We start from the raw sequence: 24711 nt of genomic DNA, 5'->3' as shown, positions 1-24711 counted from the left end.
TCGCACACATGCCGACTGTGTTGACCTATACCCAAGATTCTTACAGATATACCTATACCTATAGGTACCCTGGTGTTGACATCGGTCATCGACCATAAATAAATATTATTAAATGCGCCTACTTTTCTCTAGTAATCAGATGTGATGAATGCCATGGAAAAAAAATAGATAAGTCCAGAGTAACAGAGGCATTGTGCGCAAATATTTGTGAGAATAATGTTGGTCAAATGTGGTCAAATTATTCATCATTGAAATGGACAGACAAGTACCAGTCCGAATCCAAGGCTAAATTCACGAACTTCAATAGTGCGCCATTATTGTACTTCACGTTCAAATGACGTCATAACCAGTTTTTTGAGGAGGACGTCAACACGGTAGGTGGTAAATAGGGTAATTACATAAGAAATATGCTAATTTAACCGATTTTATCATACTTGGTGTAAGATTGGGTGCTATCATCAAAGTGCTTTTCACTCATCAAAATGGGCCACCTGAATTTGAGGTGTTTGAGATCTAAGATTGATGAAGTCGTGACCTTACCTTAGCTCAAGTTTTTTTGATTAGGTATCTTTTATCCATTAATTTATCTATGTAGGGAGACGTTTACACCCTTAATGCGCATATAATGTGAGGGGACATGTCAAATAGCAATTTCGGTCAAACATGGTCTGGTGATATAGGTCAGCCCGCCAGACAGGTGAAGGAGTATTTGGGCAAGGATGAAAGTCCTCCTCAATATTCAGGGTAGGTGTAAAATCAATCAATTTGAGGCTACTGAAGGTCCTGTCATGATCTGCCGCTTTTTGCTAGAGTTAGTAGCGAAAAATTGAGGGTAGTCTGTTTGACCCCTTCTATATATAAAAAAGACTATATTCAAATACACAATTAAAAGACAGAGCTTTCGGTAACAAATACCTTGATCACTGTGTGTGCTGAAATGAAAATGACCCCTTCTATATGTACGATGTGATTGGGTTTGTATCAGTCCTTGTGTGTCTCAAGTTAAATTTACTATACAAGTGTTATAGTCTGTTTTTCGTATCTTCTACCTTCACTCAAAGACGGTAAACTCTCTAATCACGTGCTCCAGCGAACATCTAATTAAATCAACACCGGTGCAAAGTCAATTTTTATCTCGAACGCAAGATCGAACGTCTGTCCCCTTGGCCTATCCCGTTAATCAAAATGCGATGTTCTTTTTCAAGTGAAATGCATTTGCATAAAAACGTGACATCATATTTTAATTCTGGCAAAATTATCCCTTTCTAATTTCATTATGTTTTCAAACAACAGGAGGGCAATGGCCATGGTCTCAGACAAGACAAAATGATCGCAACGTTTTCTTTCAACGTTTCAAAGCAAAAGAAATGTGGGTTAGGTGACTGAAATAAGGCGGTGAAGAAGGAGCACAACCAACGAATATCGCCAGAATAAGGAACTTACTTCCTTGGACACCAGAAAAAGTGTTGAAGGCGCGGAGAAACACCGTCGGTGGTGGCACAGCTCAACTCCGTCATGCTTTCAGCGCAATATAATACGAAAAATGCATACGTGGGTGTTATTGTTGTTATAACCTGCAATTGTGTATCATAATATAAGCCCTAAGGCGTTGGTGATTGCCAGCGGTCACTCAAAAGGTCATGTCAGATGATAAAGATCACCAGCAGCTTTCGACAATACCTAATAGCGGCTAGAACTAAAGATGTTTCGACGGCGCTGTAGTACAATCGGTTGACAAGGTTTGGTCAGATTTGTCCAAACATGTTGAGCTCGGGAGTTTTTTTTATAAATTAATGACCTTCAGCGGCCTTCACTATTGACCTCAGCAAAATGCGGTATATACCTACCTACTATATACGTAAACTGCTGAAAGTATTGAGAGCTATCGATTCTTGCCCGTGTCTTCGCACCTTTCTTACTTTTTGGGATGATCGCGTGAGGCAGATAGGAAAATAATCAGATGAAGGAAATCTGCCTGGGGACCCCCAAGCGGGCGTAGGCTAAGATAATTTTGTTATTCGTCGGTGTAAAAGTTATCGCAACGTAAATTAAGCACAACATAAATTAAGCATTTGAAAAAATATAGGTAACACATTTAGATTCTTTTACCCAATGACAAGGAAGTGCAAGCTTTAAACTATTCTTTAAATGTTTTGTATTTATTTGTATTTATTGAAACCGTCAACAGGCACAAAACCCAATAAAAGACGGAGTTAAAAAGTAAAAGCACAAATAACACTAATAAAAAATGCCACATTTATGTACAGGGCTCACCGAGAGCTAAGAAACGCCAATACACACTTCCTAAAAGATGATCGATTTGTAAACAGATCAGAGCTCGGCATTGTCTGGTATAAGGAGTTGGCTAGGCGCGGCAACCGACAGAACATTCCATTTCTGATCGTTTCAACTCGAGCCACGGGGACGTGCAGAATTGGTCGTGATCGAGTAAGTCTAGCTGGGACTGCAAAAGCAAACATGCTTACAATGTCAGTCGCATCGAATCTGCCGTTAAACACACCATGTAAGAAGGTAAGATCGTGCTGTAACAGTCGACTTGTGATTCGTTGAACCTTAAAGTGATTGAGCAGGTGTGCATAGTCCAATGAATCAGATGGTTTGCTAGAGTTTACGGCCAACCACATTAAAAACTTGTGCTGGACTCTGTCCAGTCGCACTATGTGCGATTTGGCGGCCCCAGACCAGATGACGCAGCCAAACTCTAGTATTGAACGCACATGCGCGTTAAAGGCCGTAATGAGGGGGCCAGGCTTGAGCCTACGACCCGCCGAAACCTTCTTAGCCTTCTTGGACCTTCTTAGCAAGAGCGCCTCGCACAATGCAAGTACCTATGAACAGCAAAACTGTCCTTGTGTATAGGTCGGTAGTCAGTACCAATAAACCGTGGTAACGATAATACAAACGATACTCTATCTTAAAGGTTTCTTTTCCGATTTAAACTGCACAACGAAGGCGAACTCCAACACGAGCAACAAACTCCTGCAATGGGTGGTGGGCCATGCGGCCAATATTTGAAAACTATGCCCTAAAAACGTGCTGGAGGAACAAAACATCTTTGAGTGAAGGTAGAAGATACGAAAAACAGACTACACCTTTTTAGCCGCGATTTAAAACAGTTGAACTCCATTTTAAAAAAGCTGATCTGTGATTTAAAACTGTTGAACGGGGTTTTAAAACACATGACGTCCGTTTTAAAAGAATTGAATACGATTTTAAAACAACTGACGACGATTTTAAAACAGTTGAATTTATTTTTAAAAGAACTGAACTGCATTTTAAAAAGCATGATAGGGTCGGTAACACTCCAGCTACACTAATAATGATAATAGCTATATGCTCCCCCGTTTTGCGTCGTCTTCTGCTAGAATTGAATGAAGCACTGCTTCTTCAAACCGGAAGAGTTCGAGTAAATACAAAATGTAAAATGTTGTTCTCGTGACTTTCCATTTTTCCACTTTTTCTGTTCGGTATATATGCAAGACTGCCACTCCCCAGGGCACCAGGCCATGTATAGGTCACTTGGGTCACTTGTCACTGGGCTCAACGTTCGAGCGACTGTACATATACATAGATTCTACATAGTAGGTGTTGCATTCACTTTATAAAAGGCATATTATATTCGCATTTACTTTAAGGAAAGTATCTACTTTACACATTGTCTACTTTTTATTGACAATGACAATGTTTTTACTGACATTGTCTACTTTAGACAATGTCATCACCCAGTATCGGTGACTTGATTAGTCACCGATGATGAAAAAACTGTCACTGCTGTAAGAGAAGAAATAGCTCAGGCGGCTGCATAAGCTATGCTGGGTGCATAAGCTATGCTGTGCACCGGCTGCATGTAGAATGCCCGAAGATATGTAAAGATAGATGCGTCACAAAAGCATGACGATTTTCTATGCAAAGTTACATGTGTACATAGTTTCGAATAATTTCTATGTTAGCTAACGACTGTTAAGCAGTGAAACCACTCGGACAATGTTATCTGAATAGCCTTGCAATAAATGCAGTGGGATTTTTATCTTTAAAAACGTTGCAAAAAGCAATAATCAGAACACATCGGCAAACAAAAATTAGTTACACTTTCAACAGAAAAGGCAAGGTATTAGATAAGGTTGCATGACAACAAATTCATTGTGTTAGTTATAGTTAATTATTAGTTATATTATTAGCTATTATCATTATAAGTGTAGCTGGAGTGTTACCGGCCCTATCATGCTTTTTAAAATGCAGTTCAGTTCTTTTAAAAATAAATTCAACTGTTTTAAAATCGTCGTCAGTTGTTTTAAAATCGTATTCAATTCTTTTAAAACGGAAGTCATGTGTTTTAAACCCAAGTTCAACAGTTTTAAATCACAGATCAGCTTTTTTAAAATGGAGTTCAACTGTTTTAAATCGCGGCTAAAAAGGTGTATAGCAGGGGTCGGCAAATGGTGGGGCATGCCCCCTTTGGGGGTAATGGAGCCCTTTCGGTGGGGGTAATGAGGGATTTTGAGAAAACCAATCTTTTTAGTTAGTGGCTCCATTGATGGAACCGTCGTGACTGTTGCATCCCAGGGCTCAAAGATTAGCCCAGGTCAAAGGCATAGCACACATTGATTAGATACCAATTTTCACGTAGCTGTTCGCCTCACCATCTCACCGCAGTTCCGTACAGTCGTACAAAAGCAGCTGCAATTTTTAACCGTCGCCCGTCTGTTGGCGTTTCCACAGCCGCTGACGTAAGGAGGAGGAGCCGATCGGACCCCCGCGGCCTCTCGGACTCTGAGATGGAGCTGTGCATAAAAAAACGAGCGTATTACCCGTGACTATAGGAAGCCGCTGCTGCCCATTTTTAAGGTCCTTGATCATTTCGTCTCATTCAGGAGGTCAAAGACAAGTGTCGAGAAAATCGGGACCCGCTATATCTTCTTGAAGGGAGATTTTATGGCTCAATATGACCTCCAGAAAAGCTCATAGCCAATGATCATTATGGGTCCAGAGGCCAGTTTTACCAACAGAAAAATAGCTGCCTGCCGGAATTGTTCGCCTTAAAGGGACTATCCCACCTTTAACATGGGGTTTGAGTTGAGATAGCCAAGTTTGCGGCGAGGTTCAGAAACCACTATCTATCTAGGTTGCAACCCCCGCGGCCTCTTGGTGTTGAAGAAATTCGTTCCTTTCATTTGAAAATGGGCCTTGTACAAGGCCCTATCTTCAACATGGAGCGACCGTTAGTGTGACGTCACCTCGTTTAGTCATTCTGATTTAAATGGGTTTGTTCGTTGAAAAATCGCTTAAAACTTGGTCTGAACTTTGTTGTGGTGCCTACAGAGTAAAAAGAATCAGCTTTATGACAGTAATGTGGCCTGGGGAAGGAGGTAATTTTGGGCTGTGACGTCACATATTTGAAAGTTTGTGTTTGGAATATGGGAAGCCTAAGATGTTTAATGGAAAATAAATGCCAGAACCGTGTTCCTGGTCATCCAATCTATAAAGTCGGGCACAATTTAACTGGTTTTAACAACATTTTAGAAGGTGGGATAGTCCCTTTAAGACCGCTTCACATACGGAGCGTAAACGGTAAAGACCTATCCACTTTACGGCTCATCGCGCTTACGCTCCGTATGTAAAGTCAATGATTACGTAAACGTAAACGTAAACGGTAAAACCCTATCCACTTACATGCTCATCGCGCTTACGCTCCGTATGTGAAGCGGTTTTTAGGCAAAGACTCCGGCAGGCGGTTATTTTTCTGTTGGTAAAACTGGCCTGAGGAGATGAAATCTCCTGATGAAATCCCCGGAAAAAATGATTGGCTCGAGGGTACAATTTGGTCGTGATCCAACGGCTTTTACGTGAGCTTTTAACGAAAAACAACCCGCCGCCCCTATATGTACGAGGGTTGGATATACTAAATGCTTTATGGAGGAAGTGTCATGTTTTAAATTTGATGCATTGGAAATGCAGAAATACCCAAAGAGTTCCAGAAAGGTATGGAATTTCAGTAAACTTGGTTGTGACAGCAATGGGGTCTGGTAGGTGGGGGTAATGGTCCTGCCTGGCGCCTAAAAAGGGGGCACAACCCCGAGTGATCTGCCGACCACTGGTGTATAGTGACAAAGTTAAAGGAAGTTTGCTTCAAATTTGTTGCTATCTTATTATGTGGAGTGGACCAATGGCTCACATGGCTGTCTTTTTTGCAGTTGTTCACTTTAAATAGATGCGTGACTCCTGAGCCTTTGTGTGATTTCTGATCACCAGCCAACTGAAGGATGACATAATACATGTATTTACAGAGTATAAAGAACCCTGAAGTAGGTGATACTTGAAGAACAAAATGACGGCCTTAAATCAAGAGGACTTGGCACCAGAAGAAGATGAAGACTACTATAGTCTCCTGAACATTCCTAGAGATGTATGTTTTTCTCACTGTCATTGAATACTTAGATTGGACATGTGCAACAATTTTACTAGAAAAAAAAATGATATTTGGCATATAGCTTTCATGATAACTGGTACATTATATTTTCATTGGTTATTATTGACAGCTGATCCCTGCACCTTTTCAGTGTTGGTTGTGCTTGGTGGCAGGAAATGTTTCATATTTTATCAGGATCTATTCACTGAAGGCTACCACTCATTTTTTTGTGCATTCTGTTTGAGCCAGGCGGTGCTGAGACCCTAGGGCCTAGTTGGCACTAAATAAGCACTCTTTATTTGCTTCTGATGGGGATGTTAGAGCACCTATTTATTATTCCATAAAGCCAAGTGCATACAGTTTATTTTTGAATGAGGAGCTTTAAAGTACAACCTATACAATAAACTCCTTCAGTTTTTGTTCTGGGATTGGAATTCAGATCATTCAGAAAGCTGAGCAAATTTATCTAAAATATGCAGTGTCGATTGATTGCCAATTGTCTATACTTTTGTGATTGTGAACTTAGTCATTAGTGTTCTGCTGGGGCTGATACCCAAGACCAGAGTCCCCAAGCCACTATATATAATCTGTCATTGCTTCATGTAACTTATATCCATTTATGACTTGATTGGTAAATTTCAGGCGCCACAAAGCTCCATTAATGATGCATACCGGCGGCTCAGTCGCCTCTACCACCCAGACAAGCATGTCGTGGCAGAGCAAAAGCAGCGGGCTGAGGTCATGTTTGGCAAAATCAAAACTGCCTATGAAGGTGAGGCAACTTAACCAGTGAGGAGACCCATTCCACATTTTTTCTACCCTGCATAGATCTGCCTCGCACCTCTAGCAGCTGCATATTTTTTACTTACAAGCAGGAACTCATAAAAGAATGTGCCTAATTGGTGATTTGATCTGCTGGTGATAATTTTGGTTTGATTTCTGTGAAAATGACTACTTTACAGGCTGATAAAACGCTGCCAGTATTAAATATCATTGTTCGTCTAAACTGGGCTGTTCTGACTGTGTGCCCGGCCTCTCGGCAGTGCTCAGCGACCCCCATCGGCGCGCCATCTACGACAGTGTCGGCGTGGCGGGCCTGCGCACCGAGGGCTGGCAGGTGGTACAGCGCACTAAAACGCCACAGGAGATCCGAGACGAGTACGAGCAGTTGGCCAGGTGAGCCGCGCGCCAGAGCCGACGGGGACGCGGCTACCACCACATGGATACCACCGCCGGGCACCGGGGACACACGGCTACCACCGACGGTCGCCGGAGCAGCATCGGAATTGCCATTTTTCGATAAATGCGCTTTGTTTCACAATTTTGTTCCTGGTGTGCTAAGATCTGATGGTTCATGCTGGTCACTCGAGCGAGTGCACGTTTTTAAAGTGTTGCTGTGGGTTCATAACTTATCACAGCCGAAGGTGCCCGTGTGGGTTTTGCATCTTTTCAATTGCTACTGTTCACCAAACACTGGTGTACACCGAATTTTGCGGTCATTTTTGGTGCATTTACCCACGCATCTGTGTCGCCTGTCGATGTCCCCGCTAGTGCCAGAGTGTCTCTCTGTTTGTAATGCCGTCGTTGGATCTTCTGTTTGGTTTCGGCAGGGAACAGGCGGAACGGCGCCTGTTGCAGAGGACAAACCCAAAGGGCTCAGTGACGCTGTTCATCAATGCCACCGACCTGTTCTGCAGCTACGGTGATGAGCTGGACGACGACGAACTGTTAGTGTTGCCGTATTTCGAGCTCCATAATTGTTGGCGTTTTTATGTTCTATTTTCGCCGCGAGGACGATTGGCCCAGCAGCTGTTAACGGGTGCTTCTATTTGACTGTGTTCTGTGCTCGCAACATTGATGACTGAAACTGATCATCAGTCATGTTATGTATTGGTATCTGTTGACGGTGTTGACCGTGTTCCATGCATGATAGCGTTTGTCCCGATGCCTGTTAACAGCTGTGTTCTGCTCTCGGCAGGGACGACTGGCTGCTGCCCCAAGTGGAGGTCACCGGCATGTCTTTCACGCAGAGCATTGAGGCTCCGCTCACTCTCCGCGACACTGCCACAATGTCCGGTGAGAACCGTCAAAGGAACTTCCGAAGGTACTTCTAAAACCAGCGGTAAACAAAAAATAAGTATTTTTGCAATGAGCTTTCGAGTCGAGGGTTACTGTCGAAGAGAGGGCAGCAATTGGTCTGTGTTCCCACTGAAATCCTTATGGATACCCTGCGTAACGCCACTTCCAGATCATTTCTAGACTCCATTGATATCTGTCCATTCGCCCCGACACCCTCCCCCTTGCCTGTCCGACGACATTATGGTAAAATCGGTAATTGGATGCCCTTGTCACACCTTCTGTCATACTGTGCCCTGTAGGCACTGTATATTTGATAACGGTATAGATCGGGCTTAGAATTGACAAGAGCGTTATAAGCATGAATCATAGGGTGCAGATATTAGGAAATTATAATGCATTTTATCTCATTAATTTAATGTCCCATGGGTCAAACATAAACACCAGTGACGGCTGAGTCATAGACTCATACGGCCGTTCTATCTGCTCCCAGGTAATCTGTCGACGTCGAACGGCACCGGTCAGGGCCAGGTGAGCTGCTCGGTGCGCCGGCTCTTCTCGGACCGCTGCTGGGCAGAGGCCGAGCTGGGGGTCGGCGACGGTCTCATGGTGTCGACGCGCGCCTTCCGCTCGCTGGGCCGCCACCTGCACGCCACCGGACACGGCTTTATCTACCTGCTGCCGAACGGGCTCGGCCGCGTCGGGCTGCTCGGCTGTGAGTTCGGACATCGCAACTGCGATAAGTAGTGTGCCCTGGTACGGGTGTAGTTGGGTTGTTGTTCTCTACAAGAAATGAGCTACTGAGGAAAACGGAAATATAAATTGGTGTTGTATTTTATTGCTCCCATTCCAAAACTAAGCTCTTCATGCTTTTTCATATACATGTGAATTGCAAAAATGTCGCTTGTGAGTCAACTGACATGGCATACTGCCAAGTGCCATGTAAGTTGCACCTCGTTGGCCACTATTCCTCCACTGTTTGTACTTTGTATTGTAAAGTAGCGTGTTGATGTGTTGATCCGCCTATACTATGTTGCATTATGACGGTGTCGACTATTGTGACGCTGTCGACTGTCGTTACGCCGCCGCAGCTCTGGGCTGTCAGCTGGACCGTCGCACGGTCGGGTACCTCAGCTACCGGGTCGGCCGGCCGGCCGGCGTTCAGGCCATGGTGGTACGCGAGACGGAGCACAGTCGCCAGTCGGTCAGCCTGTACGTGGGCGTACCGCACAGCTACGTCACCGGCAGTCTGACGGTCACACTGCCAGAGGCAGACGTCAAAGCCAGACTCGTCGCCAAGTGAGTGTCGCCAGCGCGAGGGGCAGGTCACGTCTCCGTGGATTAATATGTGGGAGGGAAAACTATGAGCCAGCAGTTAATGATAGGAAGTATGAACTGGTTTTAATATTGGTTCCTATTTTTTCCGTCATATCGAAAAAAAAGTGTATTTATGACGCAGGGCGTGATTATTGACCACTGACCAGTGACCAATCTGTTCCTACAGGGGTGGCTCCTTCGGTTTTCTTGTCGAGTGCGGCCTGGACAAGAAGATAACTGAGCTTAGCACACTGGGCGCGACTGTCAGTGTCGGTCTTCCCACAGGGGTCGCCGTCAAACTCAGGTTAGTGCTGATTCAGTCGACAATTGACGCTATTCTGTCTTGAGACTTGAAACTTGGGTGAGGCAGAGCTAACCACTTATTGCTATGCGTCCTGAATTTATATCTTTCACTCAAAGTCAATAAGTTAAATGCATATATAATATATTATTTATGTTGACTGCCACGATCTTACGACGACAGTGTAGTGAAATATGCTTTGCGTTGATGCCGCTCATGATCGAATCACGACCTTTTACATCTGTCTGCGGGTAGGTTGAGTCGGGCCAGTCAGACGTATACTGCGCACGTGCGTCTCTCTGACGAGCTGCAGGCGAGCGCCGTGTTTTACGGCACCGTGGTGCCTCTGCTGGCCTGGACGGCCGTCAACAGGCTGCTGGTGGCACCGTACGTCAGCCGGCGCCAGAAGGAGGAGGCGCAGCGGCGCCGAGAGGCCAACAGGGAGAGGTGAGATAGCTCACACTGACAGGAGGGGTCTGACAGCATACAGGGGTAATGGTGGTCCCAGCTCAACAGCAGTGATCACTTTCGTTGCCAGGTCAACGTTCCACCCGCCAGACTCCTGATCCATGCCACGAGTTTGTTTAGTGATGTGCGTATGTATACACATGTGTCACTTGGAAGATCCTTCTGTTATGTGTGCCGAGTGCCACTTATTCCTTACATGACTGAACGTAGCATTCATGATAGACTGTCTCTTAGAATATAAAACAATTACTGCTTCGAAGTGACGAATCGGATGGGTCCGCTGCTATAGCATTACACCCAGTGTTATTCTCCCGGCAAGCAGCCTGATGGTTTGCTATCGGCAGGACGGCGGCGAAGCGCAGGGAGGCAGAGGCTGCCGTCAGTCTGATGCGCGAGACGGTGGCCAGGATACGGCAGGCCGAGGAGCTGCGCAGGGGACTCGTCATTACCGCCGCATGGTGAGTCATTTTACCTGACCGGCTGTAGCAGTCCGGTACTTACGAAATGGCTAGTGCTACTGCAGAGACCACGGCTGGAGGGGTATCCAATATATGGTGTACCTCGCCTGCAGGGTTTTATATTTTCGTGTGCCCCTTACTTTTTAGCAGTGTACAGGGTGTCTCAAAAGTTCGCTTACAGGTACCAGCCATGCTTTTTTGTCAATAATTCTGAATCAACAAGAAATTAAAAGTTGAAATTTCGCATGGGCATTGGTGACAACCTTCCTCAAGCAGTCTCATTGTTTTCAAGTGCATTCGACCCTTCATGAGCTCACAAAAAGGGTTCACCTCTGACCATGGGTCAGGCACGAAAATGTAGGTTGCAAAGTCGGGTATGTTGTGAAACTCTCTGTTTCAGGAGTAATGGGAATGGTTAAGTCGGAAATGACACATGGCTAAGTGTCGGCGAGGATGAGTGCAACATGATGATCATCTCATAAAAACGGTGGCTAAAATTTTTGAAGGACGAAACCATGCGAGACTAACGGCGTTTTGAACGACCCTCGCACGACAGCAGACTCGTGTTCCGGAAAGCAGCTGAAAATGCGGTCATAACTATTGAAAACTGGCAAGAAGCTCACAGACAGAGGTTACCCATTTTCAAAAAGTGCAGTTCATCGTAAAATAAAGGCAAATTATAATTTAAAATTGTTTATAATATCTAAAACGCTAATTTTTGGGGACAATAACATAAAAATCGTCAATGCCAAGGACACCTGACCCTCCAAAAGTGTCAGTTATTGTAAAATTTTATCTAACGAAGTTTCAAGAGGCAGATCTGCAGCCAATAATTTTCTTTTAAACACAAAATCCCGATAAAACCACACGATGGACAGGTTTGGGCCGTTTACAAAGCAGAACCTCTCCCGAGGAAAACACTCCGCAACCGAGCGAAGGTCTTGGCATGGGGAATGACGAGCGCTTGGAATTTGCAAAATTTGCACAATGTGTCTGAGAAACAGACGTCCGACACATTCTGCTACCAAATGATGCGAAAAATTTACTCCTGGTACTTCCCGTTTGTTCAGGACTGGGGTCGTTTTGAAAAGGAAAATGGCGCTTGGGATGTCGGCGCCAGTCATTCATGAAGGAGTTAGCGCCAGAGAATGCCTACAAAATACTCATGAATGGTGTCGATGCAAGCTGTCGGCTTTCAGGGAAAATCAGATGTTGCCGGGGAGCTAGTCAAAACTAAATCCGACGCAGAAACTGCAGGGGATTTCCCTGCAAGAGCTGGAAAGCTGGTAACCTTTTATCAGCCTCCGGCAGCTGACGGAGCAACAAAAATCGGTATGGGCAAATATTTTTGGAGATACAACAAAGGGGTTGGTTTCTAACCTTCTTAATCAGTTGTCAAAGCATGCATATTTGTCTAGTGTACACACAGACACCAAAACCTTATACTTTTGGCCGGTTCTTATATGCTTTATTGGCATGGGAAATGTGTAAGCGAACTTTTGAGACACCCTGTATATTATAATATCATACAACATTGTCTATTATATTTATTAATAATTCACGGTTTTTCTACGCGTTTGACCGATTGTGATTATTCGCACGTTTAGGTACGGCCGCATTGTGCAGGCCGGCTCGGGTGACCAGGCCAACGGCGGTATGGAGGATCTGGTGGACGTCACCATCCCACTCCAGTGCCTCGTCACCGACTCCAAACTGATCCTGCAGGAGGGAACCAAGGTCGGTGGGCACTGGTGATATTAGTAATGGTCAGTTTAATGGTATGACCTACTTTCCGTGCCTAAATGGGTATGCCTCGTCTGCTTATGCCTTTCGAAACTCACCACCGTATTTCTTATTTCTGAGTTCTGACATCACCGTCATTGTTCTCGTGTCGTTACGTGGAAGCTCGCTGGTGCGACTGTACATTATATATAGTTGGGCGACCTCTGACAGACTATTGTCGCTGTTCATGTGCATATGCCATGGATGTGTGGTCCTCTGTGACTTGCGGTTGGCTCTCGCTTGAACCACTGTCGCAGCATCGAACGCTTTTGTTTCGTCCGGTATCAGAAACGTTGGTATTATTTGCGTTCGGCACATTTTCTGACGGATATATTACGATTTCGGCAGACTGATGTGACGCTCCGTTTCAGAGCCACCTGCCGGGCTTCTTTGACCCGGCGCCGGACACCGAGAAGAGCCTGCAGGTGGAGTACCTGTTCCACAACGCGCGGCACCAGGTGACCGTGGCCGACACCGACCCGCTGCGAATACCCAAACCATGTGAGTCACCGGGCCGCGAGTGTACCGTCTGTCAGGCCGTACACACAGTCGCTCATCGACAGTCTATAGTCTCAATCAGTCCATAATTATATGTGTGGGCAACTCACATTTAGCATCAAAATATGTTCGTAAGCCGTTCAAACTTACTTCGAAGTTCTATTTGCTGCTGACACCGTCAAAGCGAAACTATGACGCAATGAGATACAATGTCGGATTTGCATTATGCTCAGAAATGGTGTGTTCTCACTCACTCACTCACTCACTCACTCACTCACTCACTCACTCACTCACTCACTCTTATCACCCACTCACTTTCCTCTTCTCTTGCAGCTCATCGAACAGAATCGTGACCCCAGTCAGTCCACTAGTCGACTAGTGCAATGAGCCGTACCGGCGTGCGCCCACCCCCGGCCAGCCTGGCGCCTCGAGCCGCACGCTGTGGCCGGACCGGCGCTGCCGCCTGGATGATACCAGGCCCACATGAGCGACTGCCGATTACGCAATATGGTTCACAATACACGAGAGCGAGAGAGCGAACGACGCCACTGTTTGTATCGTGCCAGGGAGCTGTGAATGGGCGCTGGTGTAGTCAGTGGGCACACGGGGTAGTTGTACCCCTGAGGGGTCTACGAGGTTCGTAAATATAATTTTCCGTTACCGAGTTACTGTGGTTGTTGGGTTGATGGATTAATATAACTCGACGCACAAGATCAGGTCGGGTTCGGCTGAACGGGCTGATTGCCACTAAGTACCACTTCAAATGATTTTCCAACCGGGTGGTGAGTTGCCTGCTTCACAGTTGTGGCATGCATCTGATTTGCATAATGGGACATTCGGAGCAGGTTCGCTACCACTAGGCACTGGACATGGCCAGAGAATCTTAGCCGGGATTTGGGCGACGATTGCGCCTGCGGGCTTGTTCGATCTCCTGGAAAAGCTTCAGAGCGGAGGCATTATGCGCGACTATTTTGGATCATACACCTGTACGATTCTGGATCATAACTTCAGATAATGTCGTTCATGTTTTGGTCGTAGAAGTAAATTAAACTTCACCAAAAGACTGATGATGGTACTGAAACGTGCCGAAACCGGTCTGGAATATGATAACTGCCTTGAGCTGTCTTCAGATAATGCTGTCATTCGGACAGCGATTTTTTATTTTTCGTATTTTCCAATGCCTTTACGTTTAATGAAACGAATGCGGTTTGAAATTCGCGAGCGTAATGGCACTAATTGTTTTCGACGCTAAATCTTGATGACGCTAGTGCATGACGCTAGCTAACTATTGCGAATGAGTAGCAAGATGAGTAGTCGCTTGGGTGATATTTTAAGCCAAGGCACGATAATTCTGATCGCCAAATCTTATATAACTATTCTATTTTTTGTTCTATTTGTTTTCCCTTTTCCATTCCGATTTTGTTGACGTCATTTTGAGACATTCAAGACGATAAAGCATGTGATTCATGTGATTGGCATCCTTGATCACTTGTTATTGTTATGGTTCGTTTGCGGCGTTTGCGCCGCTGTCAGTCTTTGAGCCCCGCCTCCCGTGTGTGTTGGGTGCTGTCATTTTACTCTCCTGGTTCCTATTATCTTTTTGTCCTACAGTACAGCGCACCTTTATAGTTTACCAGATTTTATTACAATTAGGGTTCTTAATGCCATGATTATTCCTGTGGAGTTCATGATGTATTGACATGAACTAAGCATCCCTTTTCTGGATGTCGAACGAAGTTGAAGTTCCTCATCAGTTGTGAAGCATCAACTGAAGGCTGAAGCTACAGCTCAAGGTAGGAATCTGTTTCTGTTTATATGCTGTAAGTTTCATTCAGGTCATTAACGCTGTTGTAAAATCTCTAGGGAATTTGGCAGGCACATGGGTCACATGGGTCAGACACAGGTCAGACAGACACATATGACGAGACCCGACTGACTGGAAAAAATGCACGCTTTCGTCGAGAACTCGAGCGTAGTTGGGCGTTTGCGCCGAAAGTTTTCGGCGTACTTCGGCGTAAATCGACGGCTTGCGCCGAAATTTTTGGCGTACTTCGGCGTAAATCGCGAAAAAAAACGTCCGGGGGTGGCACCAACCCCCTCGGCCGGCGAGGATTAAATGTCTTCGGGAGTTAAACATCTTAGATATCACTTATCTTGTCTCGTGTTCGTCTCAGGGTATTTAAGTCATGTTCAGTGAACCTGATTGCGACTCTCCCACGGCGGGAACAGTTCACCGATCCAGAGTGAGGTTATGGATTGTCGGATCCCCTAGTTCAGATAACGTATGCTATCGTGTGCGTATTGACCGTTGTGATTCCTGTATTTCCGGCGTGTGGTTTGTGAGCGGACGCTGGCAATCGGTCCCGCGTGGCCTGGTATCTGCCCGATCCCATCGGCCGTGCTTGCACCACGCCTGTTGAAGGCCCCGTCAGGCGTCAGTCACCGGCTGGGCACTACTGCTGATCAGAGCCGGGCAACAAAATAAAGGTTACGTTATGGAACATGCCAGTGAGTTTGTGAGTCAGGAGATTTTGTGATAGCGAACCCTGGTGCTCGGTCCCGCATGGCCTGCTGATGTCTTTTGTCTGCCCGATCCCGTCGACCGTGCCAACAACCGTCTGTAGACAGTAGTCACTGGAAGACAGTCACACACACACGCCAGCCCCCCACCCCTCGACGAAAAGTGCGTGGCTACAGCCTGCAGCCATCAGTAAGCCTTGAAAATTTTCGGCGCATGAAGCATGGCTTGGTAAAATAATTTCGGCGCATAAACCCTTGCGCCGAAATTTCGGCGCATCACCTCCGCCGAGAACTTCAGCGTAGTGGAGGCATTTTTTCCAGTCGGGTGACGAGACATGTTGTGTGGATGTGTACCCAGGGCCCTGTTTCACCGCCCGACCCTGCGCGCGCAGCAGCGCACTGGGAGCTGAGGCATACCCCTGACGTCACTCGAATGACGTTGCGTATCCGTTAGCGTATGGTGAATCACGTTTCGAACAGAGACCTTGAAGAACCTAATACCAATTGAAAAGAAGTTTGAGTGCGAATACTGCTAGCGTGCGGACGGTGCTGGCGCCGCGGTGCGAGCGTTTTGCGATGACGTCAAAGCGTAGCGTCAGAGGGAAGTTTGTTGATAAATTGCCATGGAAACCCAACGCGCCGACGCCGCGTGCGCAGCACACTGCAGTGCTCTGCCGTGAAACAGGGCCCGGGTATCATAAAAGTTTTAATTTTGTTGCTTATGTATTTATTTGTTCCTTTTGTTTCCTTTGGCCTTCAGCAAAACATGCAGGGTTTATAGATGGAGATGGCTGTTGAAGCTTGGCTAACATTTACAATCAATGGATGTTGATTGCATGGTGATCAGGTTTCGAGAGACACAACAGTAACACAGGACGCAGAGAGGCATATCACAGTGAAATACTAGCTCACAGTTCAGACAATGAGAAACACATTGGCTGGCTTGGCTACACTGCAGGCCAGGTTTATATAGCCTTGGGCCAGGTAGTTTTAGACAAGGAGCTCCTGGACAACTCGGTATTTATTTAGGACGACGGTGAAAACAGGGCGCCTGGGGCGATTTGATCAAGGTTCGTTAAATTTACACGTGACGTTTGGCATATAAAGTCCCATAGAGCGGGAGGAGTTCCAAATGTCACGTGACTAATAAGCCCTCCGGCGCCCTGTTTCCACCGGCGTCCTTTATTTACTTTTGGACCGGCAGCCTTTACTTTCGTTGCGAACCCCCAAGTGACAAGTGAAAGGCATGTTCCAGATCTCGCTTAGGATTTAGGAACATGTAGAACTTGAAAAATTGAGCCGAGGTCATCGGAGGTCAGTGACCTGACCTGACCTGACCTTCAGGTGATGACCGTCACCCACCAAAATGCATTAGACCAGCACCATTGCACATGTTTGAACGTTTAAAACCACACAAAAAGACTGCAAACGCGCGGATAATACTTTATGAGCCGACATACGCCGATTGCGATTTCGGCCAAATATGGTCTCGAGAAATAGCTGTCACAGGTCAAAGATCATTTGGGTCAGAGGCATGAAGTTTTCTGGGTAGGTACTAGCCATTAGGTGTTAAATTGATTGACTTGGGGTACTGAATGTTTCGTCGCGATTAGCCGCTTTTTACGCGAGTTATTCGCGAAAAAGAACGAGGGGGTCCGTTCGACCCCCCCCCCATAAGTGCGAGGGTTAAGATAAGAGCTGGAAAGTACCAGCCCCGTCCGTTTTACTTTTACTGAGGTTGCATGAGCAAGTAAAGGCGTATCAGGAACGGAGTTTCCTATTGGCTCAGCATTGTGATTCGTTTGTAATACGCATTTATTGTGGGCATATATCCCTGGGCCCTGTTTCACCGGTGATAGCAGCACGCTGCTTTTACACGTGTCAAATTGGGTTTCCATGGAAACATCAACAGGCCCATTGCTCCAACACTACCACAAGTGTGACGTCAGCTCGCGCAATTTGATAGCAGCGTGGTAGCAGCGTCCCGTGAAACACCGCCCTGGTCATTGTCCCCCCCCCCTCCCTGAGCGTGACAACACGAAGACGGAGGAGGACGAGGCAGACGCGCCTCAACTGTAGGGGCCGGGCTGGCCGGCTGAAGCCTGACCCGACCGGTCGACGCCCCGGGGCGGGTCAGGTGCCTTGGGTCAGGTGACCGCGGCCGGCCGGGAGCGGCACCGGCGCCGAGGGCCAGTTCGCACCGGGACGGGGCGGAGAGCGGTGCAGTGGTGCGGGCTGCTGTTGTGTTATTGCTGTTTTCTTTTAATCGTTTTTTTATGTGTATAACGGTACACATTATTTGCTTTGATGTGAACTGTATTCAGTGCGTCTAAGGAAGAACGTAACTGTTGCGCAGCGATAGTGATATTTAGAGTGTTGAAGCGATCAGGTGAACACATTCCAATCCGACTTACAAAGAGTGAATTGAAATGTGAGTTCATTGCGGGTGCCGTCTGTCGAAGTACCAACATAAGAGTTATCGACCGCTCGTTTTCTATTCCGTGTTCAATGTATATTTGATGCCTATTTTATTAGGAAAATGCGCTATCGATGGTGGACTCGCACGAAGAATGTAGTAGGTACCGAAAAGGACAAACTTATCTCACGAGTCTTATTTTGCATATCACCTTTGTTGGTTTTGGGCGTTACGTATAGTTTGCCCATTTTGATTTTGAAGAAAAATTTATGCAAGATAAACGCTTTTTTAAACGTTGATGAAAAGGCTTCACTTTCCTTTAACCCTCGCCGGCACAGGGGGGGGGGGGTTGATGCAACCCCCCTAAGGTTTTTCACGAACGGAATAACTCGCGTAAAAAGCGGCCGATCGCGACGAAACTTTCAGTACCTTCGCATTGATCAATTTTACACCTACCCTTAAAATTACATGACCCTGACCCAAATGACCTTTGACCTGTGACCTCTTTTCCGAGACCATGTTTGGCCGGAATCGCGATTCGGCGTATGTCGGCTCGCATTAGCCGCGCGTTTGCAAGCTTTTCGTGGTTTCAAACGTTCAAACATGTGATTTGATGTTGCTCCCATGCATTAGGGTGGGTGTCAAGGTCACCTGAAGGTCAGGTCAGGTCATTGACCTTTGGTGACCTCGGTTCACTTTTTCGAGTTTTACATGTTTCTAGGCTAGTTTTTGGAGCTGAATTCGAATTTAGCAACCATTTGAACATTTACGAAGTAGTTTTGGTGCCTTCGTAACACGTTATAAAGCTGTCAGAGGCGGATGATGGGTACTACGAATACCCGTTACGACCCCTACCTGTTGACCTGACCTGACCCGACCGGGTCTAAATGCTTAACGACATCATCTCTGATCAAAACTTATATGATATTCGTGATCAGCATCCCGAAAAACCCCATGGCAATCACACTTTACGACGTTCTAACAGGCCCCGATTTTCCCGACTTTTGGGTCATTGACCTGACCTGCAAGGTCAACCGATGACCTAGGACCTTAAAATTGGGTATCATCGGCTTCGTTTCGTGACGGGCAACACGCTCATTTTTTTCCCGCGAAGCTCTAGCTCGATCAGGGGCGAAACGCGAGGGGGGGGGGGGTCGTACCAACACCCCCCCCCCTTGTGCCGTCGGAGGACGCGAAATGGTCTGTGCCGGCGAAGGTTAACAGTTATGCTGACTTATCTTTGATTTCCTGAGGTGTTGGAACGGTGTTGCTGACGATCAACACGTGTTTTTGTCAGCGATGGCCGCGGCCGGGCCGGGGGAGCGCCGGGGCCAGTCGGTCGGGACGCGGCTGACGGTGGCGGCGCACGCGCCTCTGGCCGCCGGCCATCATTGATCGTCGCCGGGCCTCCGATCCGGCCGGGGCCGTCCGTCGAGCGCGCGCACCGAGCCGACCTCTGCAGCCCGACCACCGGACTGGACTCGGCAGTGAATTCAGGTGAGGACTGCTGTGGTGTTTGATTCCACACACATCTTTGTATTATGCTTCATATGCGGACGATATTCGTTGAGGAATTACCGGTATGAAATTTATTGTAATTAGTAGGTATGTCAACAAACAGTGAACACCATATTTGGCTAGGTATAAAATGATATCGATCGATTTGAATGATGTTTGATATTTGTTTCATACCAATGTTTTGTTTTTTAACTGGAACATTTTAAAATTTTGCAAAGATGCGGAGTTTAGCTGCTATATGAGTGATTCAGTAACGGGGGAATTGCATATTGGCATGGATGCACGATTTGATACAACTCCGGCGTTTGCTCCAGTATAACACTCTAAACTATTTGAAATGACTAGATCCGAAACTATGCAGTGCAAGATTCCATGGAGGCCCGTGTGGCATTGTTTACGTCGGTGAAGGCCTCCGCCATCGCGGCTGTGGCGTTAAAAATCAATCGTGCCGTAAGTTCCGCGCGTAGGTATTGCAGTCTTCCGTTCCGACTGTGCGACTTTGTCAATCATCATTGTTAGTGTTCTTACCAGTTATTAGTGTTTTTAGCTAATCATTCATTTACAGAAAATGAAAGTCATTTTACCATTACATAAAATAATATGAACATTGAACATAGGTAGTGGTATCAACCATTGGGCTGTTGATACCGTATGAGATACAGATCAAGATGGATATGATATACCTACGGATCATGTGTTTTCGTATACACATATCTGTCTAAAGCCACACACCTCTACCTATGTACATAGGACACGGAATGCATACTGCATTACTGCATAGGTCTAAGCATAACAAACACAAAGCAAAAGTCCGTGCTACTGACATTTAAATAGCTGTGCCTGCTCAGCGCAGGATTTTAAGCCTTATCTGTCGCGAAGCATATCACGCGCCGTGTAGGGGGGGGGGGGTGTTTACGTCCGTTACTGTCCCACAATAAAGCTCCTCCAGTTGTTCACCGACATAAAAAACGGCGGCGCGCATCGCAGTCATTTATAGCACACTTAACTTTCCGTATACGTTACGTATGTCTTTCCCGTATAGGTATGTGAAAACTTTGGTCTTTTGAACATATCACAGGTGATTCATCGCCCTCGCATGCTTCTGTCATGTTATTGTAAAAAAAAAAAAACGCTGTCGACGTTACCTGGCCTACTATGACCTTTCGAGTGACTGCTGGGCGTCAGCTACATATCAGCCATTACATATAGGCTGATATGTCCTGACTGAAAATATGAAGAGGTATTCGCTCACTTGTCGAAAGTGAAAGGTTTTCCTTTACTTATATATTATTTTACAATGATGAGGTGAATTGAGCCGTATCCCTGGTCACAGATGTACGAAATCCGAGATATACGAGTTGCTGGCACTTGTACTTTTATTTAGCCTCAGCTAGTTTTAATGTTGTAGGAAATAAGCTCTAGGGTCGACACGATCGCAATTTTTTAGATGTAATGTAGGGTCCCGTAACTTGACCTTATGATCTAACCCTAGGTCAACTGCGGTCAAACTTTCTACAGTGTATCTAAAATGGATGTGTTACAAGCTTAGCCCATTTTCGCGGTGATACGTGCCGTGGTTTTCTGTGCATTCGTAAAATTAGATCGTTGCCATTTTGATCTCCCTCCCGACGTTCCACCAAGGACCAAGGTGAAGTGTGAACAATTGGTAATACCACCAGGTGATTTTGCTCCAATATAAACCAGTATAGCGCCTTTTGGGGCGACTAACGGAGCGAGCGAGAGGGTGAGCCTTGCACGTGCGAAATTTCGAGGGGGTACCTCCAACTGACTTGTGCACGGCACCCTACTAACCGGTCTCTAGCGATGTGCCAAATTTGAGCACAATCGGCCCAGCCGTTCTCGAGATCTGGAAGCGGCACCCTGCACGTGCGCACGTGAAGAATGGGTCCCAACTGACTTGTGCACGGCACCCTACTAACTGGTCCCTAACCGTGTACCAAATTTGAGCGCCATCGGTCCAGCCGTTCTCGAGATCTGGAAACGACCCCTGCACGTGCGCACGTGCAGCAGCACCCCAACTCTGGCACATGGATATGCAGTGCCTAGTGGGTGCCTACCTACATGCCAACTTTCAGCGCAATCGCCCGAGTAGTTACCGAGATATTGCAACAATTATAAAACTGACACCTCTTCGTTTTGCGCGTGGCCGTGCATATGGGGTCACCCGCATGCATCGGGAATAGTCCAATACTTGGTAGAAGGAATGAAGCTACCCTACAAAAATTACCCCGTGTAAATCGGTCAAGTGGTTGCTGAGATATAAGCCTCGCAAAAGCGTCCGCACGGCCGGCCGGCCGGCCGGCCGGCCGCTCATACTCAGAAATTTCCGTTAAAGGGACCCTCCCACCTTAACATTAGTTTTGAGTTGAGATAGCCAAGTCTGCGGCCAGGCTCAGAAACCACCATTTATCCTGGTCGCAACCCTCGCAGCTTTATGGTGTTCAAGAAATTTCTTCCCTTTACTTGCAGGGTGGGACCAGCGTGGTCCCTATCTCTTAACCATTACGGGAATATGATGACGTCATCAGGCTTTCGAACGTCCGTTAAATGTTTGACTAAAACGTTTTGTAGCACGCGGCGGTATATGCTGCTTTGCGCGCAACAAATGCCGCACTTTCAAATAAAGTCGCTAGGAACAGCGGAGATCCCAAAAAGTAAACAAAAGTAAAAGTCTAATATCTTGAAAACCGGTGAATATTTTTCGATGAAATTTGGTAGATATTCGTTTTTGCTCTTTCTGAACCGAGCGACATCACTTTCATGCCAATTCATTAACTTTTTTGAAGGTGGGAGGGTCCCTTTAACCCTATTCCTGGCGGGCTCCGCCGGGACAAGAAACTGGCGGGGGGCCGATTCGGCCCCCCCCTTCAGATCTCAAAAACTACACATCGCAGCGACAAACGGCGAACGGTGTTTGATAGGTCGTTTAAAGATCTACAACTTTTACATAAAACATTTTCAGGTCAGGTCAATATTGAGGTCACCAGTGGTCATCAACGATAAAATGTTTTGGAATTAGTTACCTATATAACTTTTAAACTAAGAAACATAGAGACATAAAACCAATACATTTTTTGTTGCTCTCGCCGAGGCGATGCGAAATAAGTATGTGATGACCTTCACAGGTCAATTTAAAATTTGACCTGAGGTCAAGGTCAGGTCATTCATCAATGAGGTTGTGGGGTATGGTCATGCTGCATACCAAACGACGCGCCTTGACCAGGCGAGCAGTTTGGTACCACTTACAAGTCTTTAGCACCATCATGTCGTGATTTATTGACAGAAAAACGATTTATGACGTCACATGACCTCAGATGACCTTTGCCGGTGCCCCTGTCAATTAGCGGCACCAGGATCATCACCGATGAGATAATCTTCCATAATACTGAAAGAACTGGGTGGTTTTGTCTCGTTTACACGAAGCAGGAGGCGTTTCAATATTTTCCCATAGGCTTGCAATGTAAAGGTCACGAGTCTGGCCTGACCTCAGGTCACAGATATGAAAATTCTGAGATATACAAATTGCACATACTGGTACCCTCACTAAAGCCTGAAGAGAAGAAATTGATCGGTCAAAAACTCTAGCTCTGGCGTGATTGCAAACTTTTCTGAGGTAGGGTCACCAAACCGCCTCTGCCCTCTGGTGACCTGACCTGAGGTCAGATCAACTCAAAATTTTCAGAAATGTTGCGTAAAAGCCTTTTAGAAAAAGTCAGAAAATTTGAGCTTCCTAGCTCAAAGCGTTTGGGAGATATAACCAAAAAACCTCGGGGGGGGGGGCTCCTGAGGCCCCCCCCCGCCAGGAATAGGGTTAATCTAAGGAAAGACTACGCTCGCTTCGCTCGCTCCGTAAAAAGCAGTCTTATTATTATTTCAGCGTGAATAGCGGACGTTCCGAAAATTTGAATGGTATGCCCAGCTTTGCGCTATTTCGATCGAAAAAGTTGTTAACTCCTTCAAAGTCTGACCCAAAAGCCGTTGCAATTCTAATCGCCACGCAGTTTTGACTACGAATTTATGTAGGATAGGAAGGTTGACCAGATGATACTATGATTATGACTCTAACGAAGTCATCTAAATTTATCGTAAATACCCAACAACATAGATAAGATGAAGTACCTACTGTATGGTAGGTATAAACGAGTTACTCCAGCGTAACATGGCAGTTCATGTAATTGATACCAATACGTCTGCTGTATACCGCTATATGACCCTCGCCCCTACACTATGATCTACACTGCTGTGATGGACACTGGACAGGCACAGAGGAGGTGCTTCGCAGATCGATACCGCCCTTCGGCTTCGTGGGCCCCGAGCCGAAATCGGATTAGAAGCCGGTCGGACGGGTGGTCTGCCGCTCTGACGGAGCGACACCGAATCCCACAGAACGGGGACTGTATTATATACCTACATATTATGCTTTTTATATGTAGTTACGTTCTCCGACTTCCATTTCTTTGCGCAACTAGTATTCATTAGGGTAGGGTGGGGTAATTTGAACATGTGGGGCAATTTGAACATAGTGTGAATAACAGAAAATTACGGAAAATCCATAAGTGGCATGACCATAAGACCAATGAGAGAAATTATCGTAACTAAAAGGGCTATCATATGAACGGGGTTTTAAGTTTCAGGGAATGAAGATGTTGACGCACAGTGTAAAAAATCAATTTCGCAAGGAAAAACGCCTAACAACACGTCATTGCAACTTCATTGCAGCGCAAAATCTTGCATTGCTAGCGCCTAATACGCAACGGCTTTTGTTGTATAATGACCTAATCAGTGCCGTCAATCCAAGAAATTTGCTTTTGAACCCTGTTTTTTAAAATGGCAAAATAACTTTTAGCGTGGGGTAATTTGAACATAGTGTGAGAATTTGAATGAAGACAGGGATAGCTCCGAAAAAACA

The 24711-nt window shown here is 46.1% G+C and overlaps 2 protein-coding genes across 21 annotated transcripts in view; both read left to right on the top strand.

Moving 5' to 3' along the window:
- Positions 1–247: 247 nt before the first annotated feature.
- Positions 248–13870, top strand: LOC122377395 (dnaJ homolog subfamily C member 11-like). 8 transcript variants are annotated; one of them, XM_043357385.1, is made up of 14 exons: positions 248–374; positions 6306–6424; positions 7070–7199; positions 7471–7603; positions 8038–8154; positions 8406–8503; positions 8997–9218; positions 9595–9802; positions 10008–10124; positions 10377–10568; positions 10934–11047; positions 12655–12784; positions 13201–13330; positions 13661–13870. In XM_043357385.1, exons 2-14 carry the CDS (start codon positions 6347–6349, stop codon positions 13678–13680), a joined length of 1689 nt encoding a protein of 562 aa, XP_043213320.1. In that variant the 5' UTR covers positions 248–374; positions 6306–6346; the 3' UTR covers positions 13681–13870. The 8 variants fall into 8 exon arrangements, with proteins under 8 accessions (XP_043213320.1, XP_043213318.1, XP_043213317.1 ...); XM_043357383.1 differs by having other exon boundaries at positions 354–381; XM_043357382.1 differs by having other exon boundaries at positions 354–390.
- A 964-nt stretch (positions 13871–14834) lies between these two features.
- LOC122377394 (protein retinal degeneration B-like) overlaps positions 14835–24711 on the top strand; it is a 34519-nt gene continuing 24642 nt past the window's right edge. For 6 of the 13 annotated variants that reach the window (XR_006255855.1, XR_006255853.1, XM_043357372.1 and 3 more), the window contains exons 1-2: positions 14846–15120; positions 19561–19760. The gene's annotated coding sequence lies outside the window, so the exon portion shown is untranslated. Of the gene's footprint in view, positions 15121–17991; positions 18279–19560; positions 19761–24711 lie in introns of those variants that run through there. The other 7 variants (XR_006255854.1, XM_043357379.1, XM_043357374.1 and 4 more) reach the window with 4 other exon arrangements.

This window comes from Amphibalanus amphitrite, unplaced genomic scaffold (assembly GCF_019059575.1).
Source record: "Amphibalanus amphitrite isolate SeventyFive unplaced genomic scaffold, NRLGWU_Aamphi_draft 000044F_arrow, whole genome shotgun sequence".
Lineage (NCBI taxonomy): Eukaryota > Metazoa > Arthropoda > Thecostraca > Balanomorpha > Balanidae > Amphibalanus > Amphibalanus amphitrite.
The sequence above is the reverse complement of the archived record's forward strand: the minus strand, read 5'-3'. Positions and strand labels throughout refer to the sequence as shown.

Bases quoted from the DNA above. Each gene is read 5' to 3' on its own strand.
- LOC122377395 (XM_043357385.1), top strand. From the start codon at position 6,347: ATGACGGCCTTAAATCAAGAGGACTTGGCACCAGAAGAAGATGAAGAC. The intron at 6,425-7,069 runs GTATGTTTTTCT...GGTAAATTTCAG, and splicing joins TCCTGAACATTCCTAGAGAT to GCGCCACAAAGCTCCATTAA. The intron at 13,331-13,660 runs GTGAGTCACCGG...CTTCTCTTGCAG, and splicing joins GCTGCGAATACCCAAACCAT to CTCATCGAACAGAATCGTGA.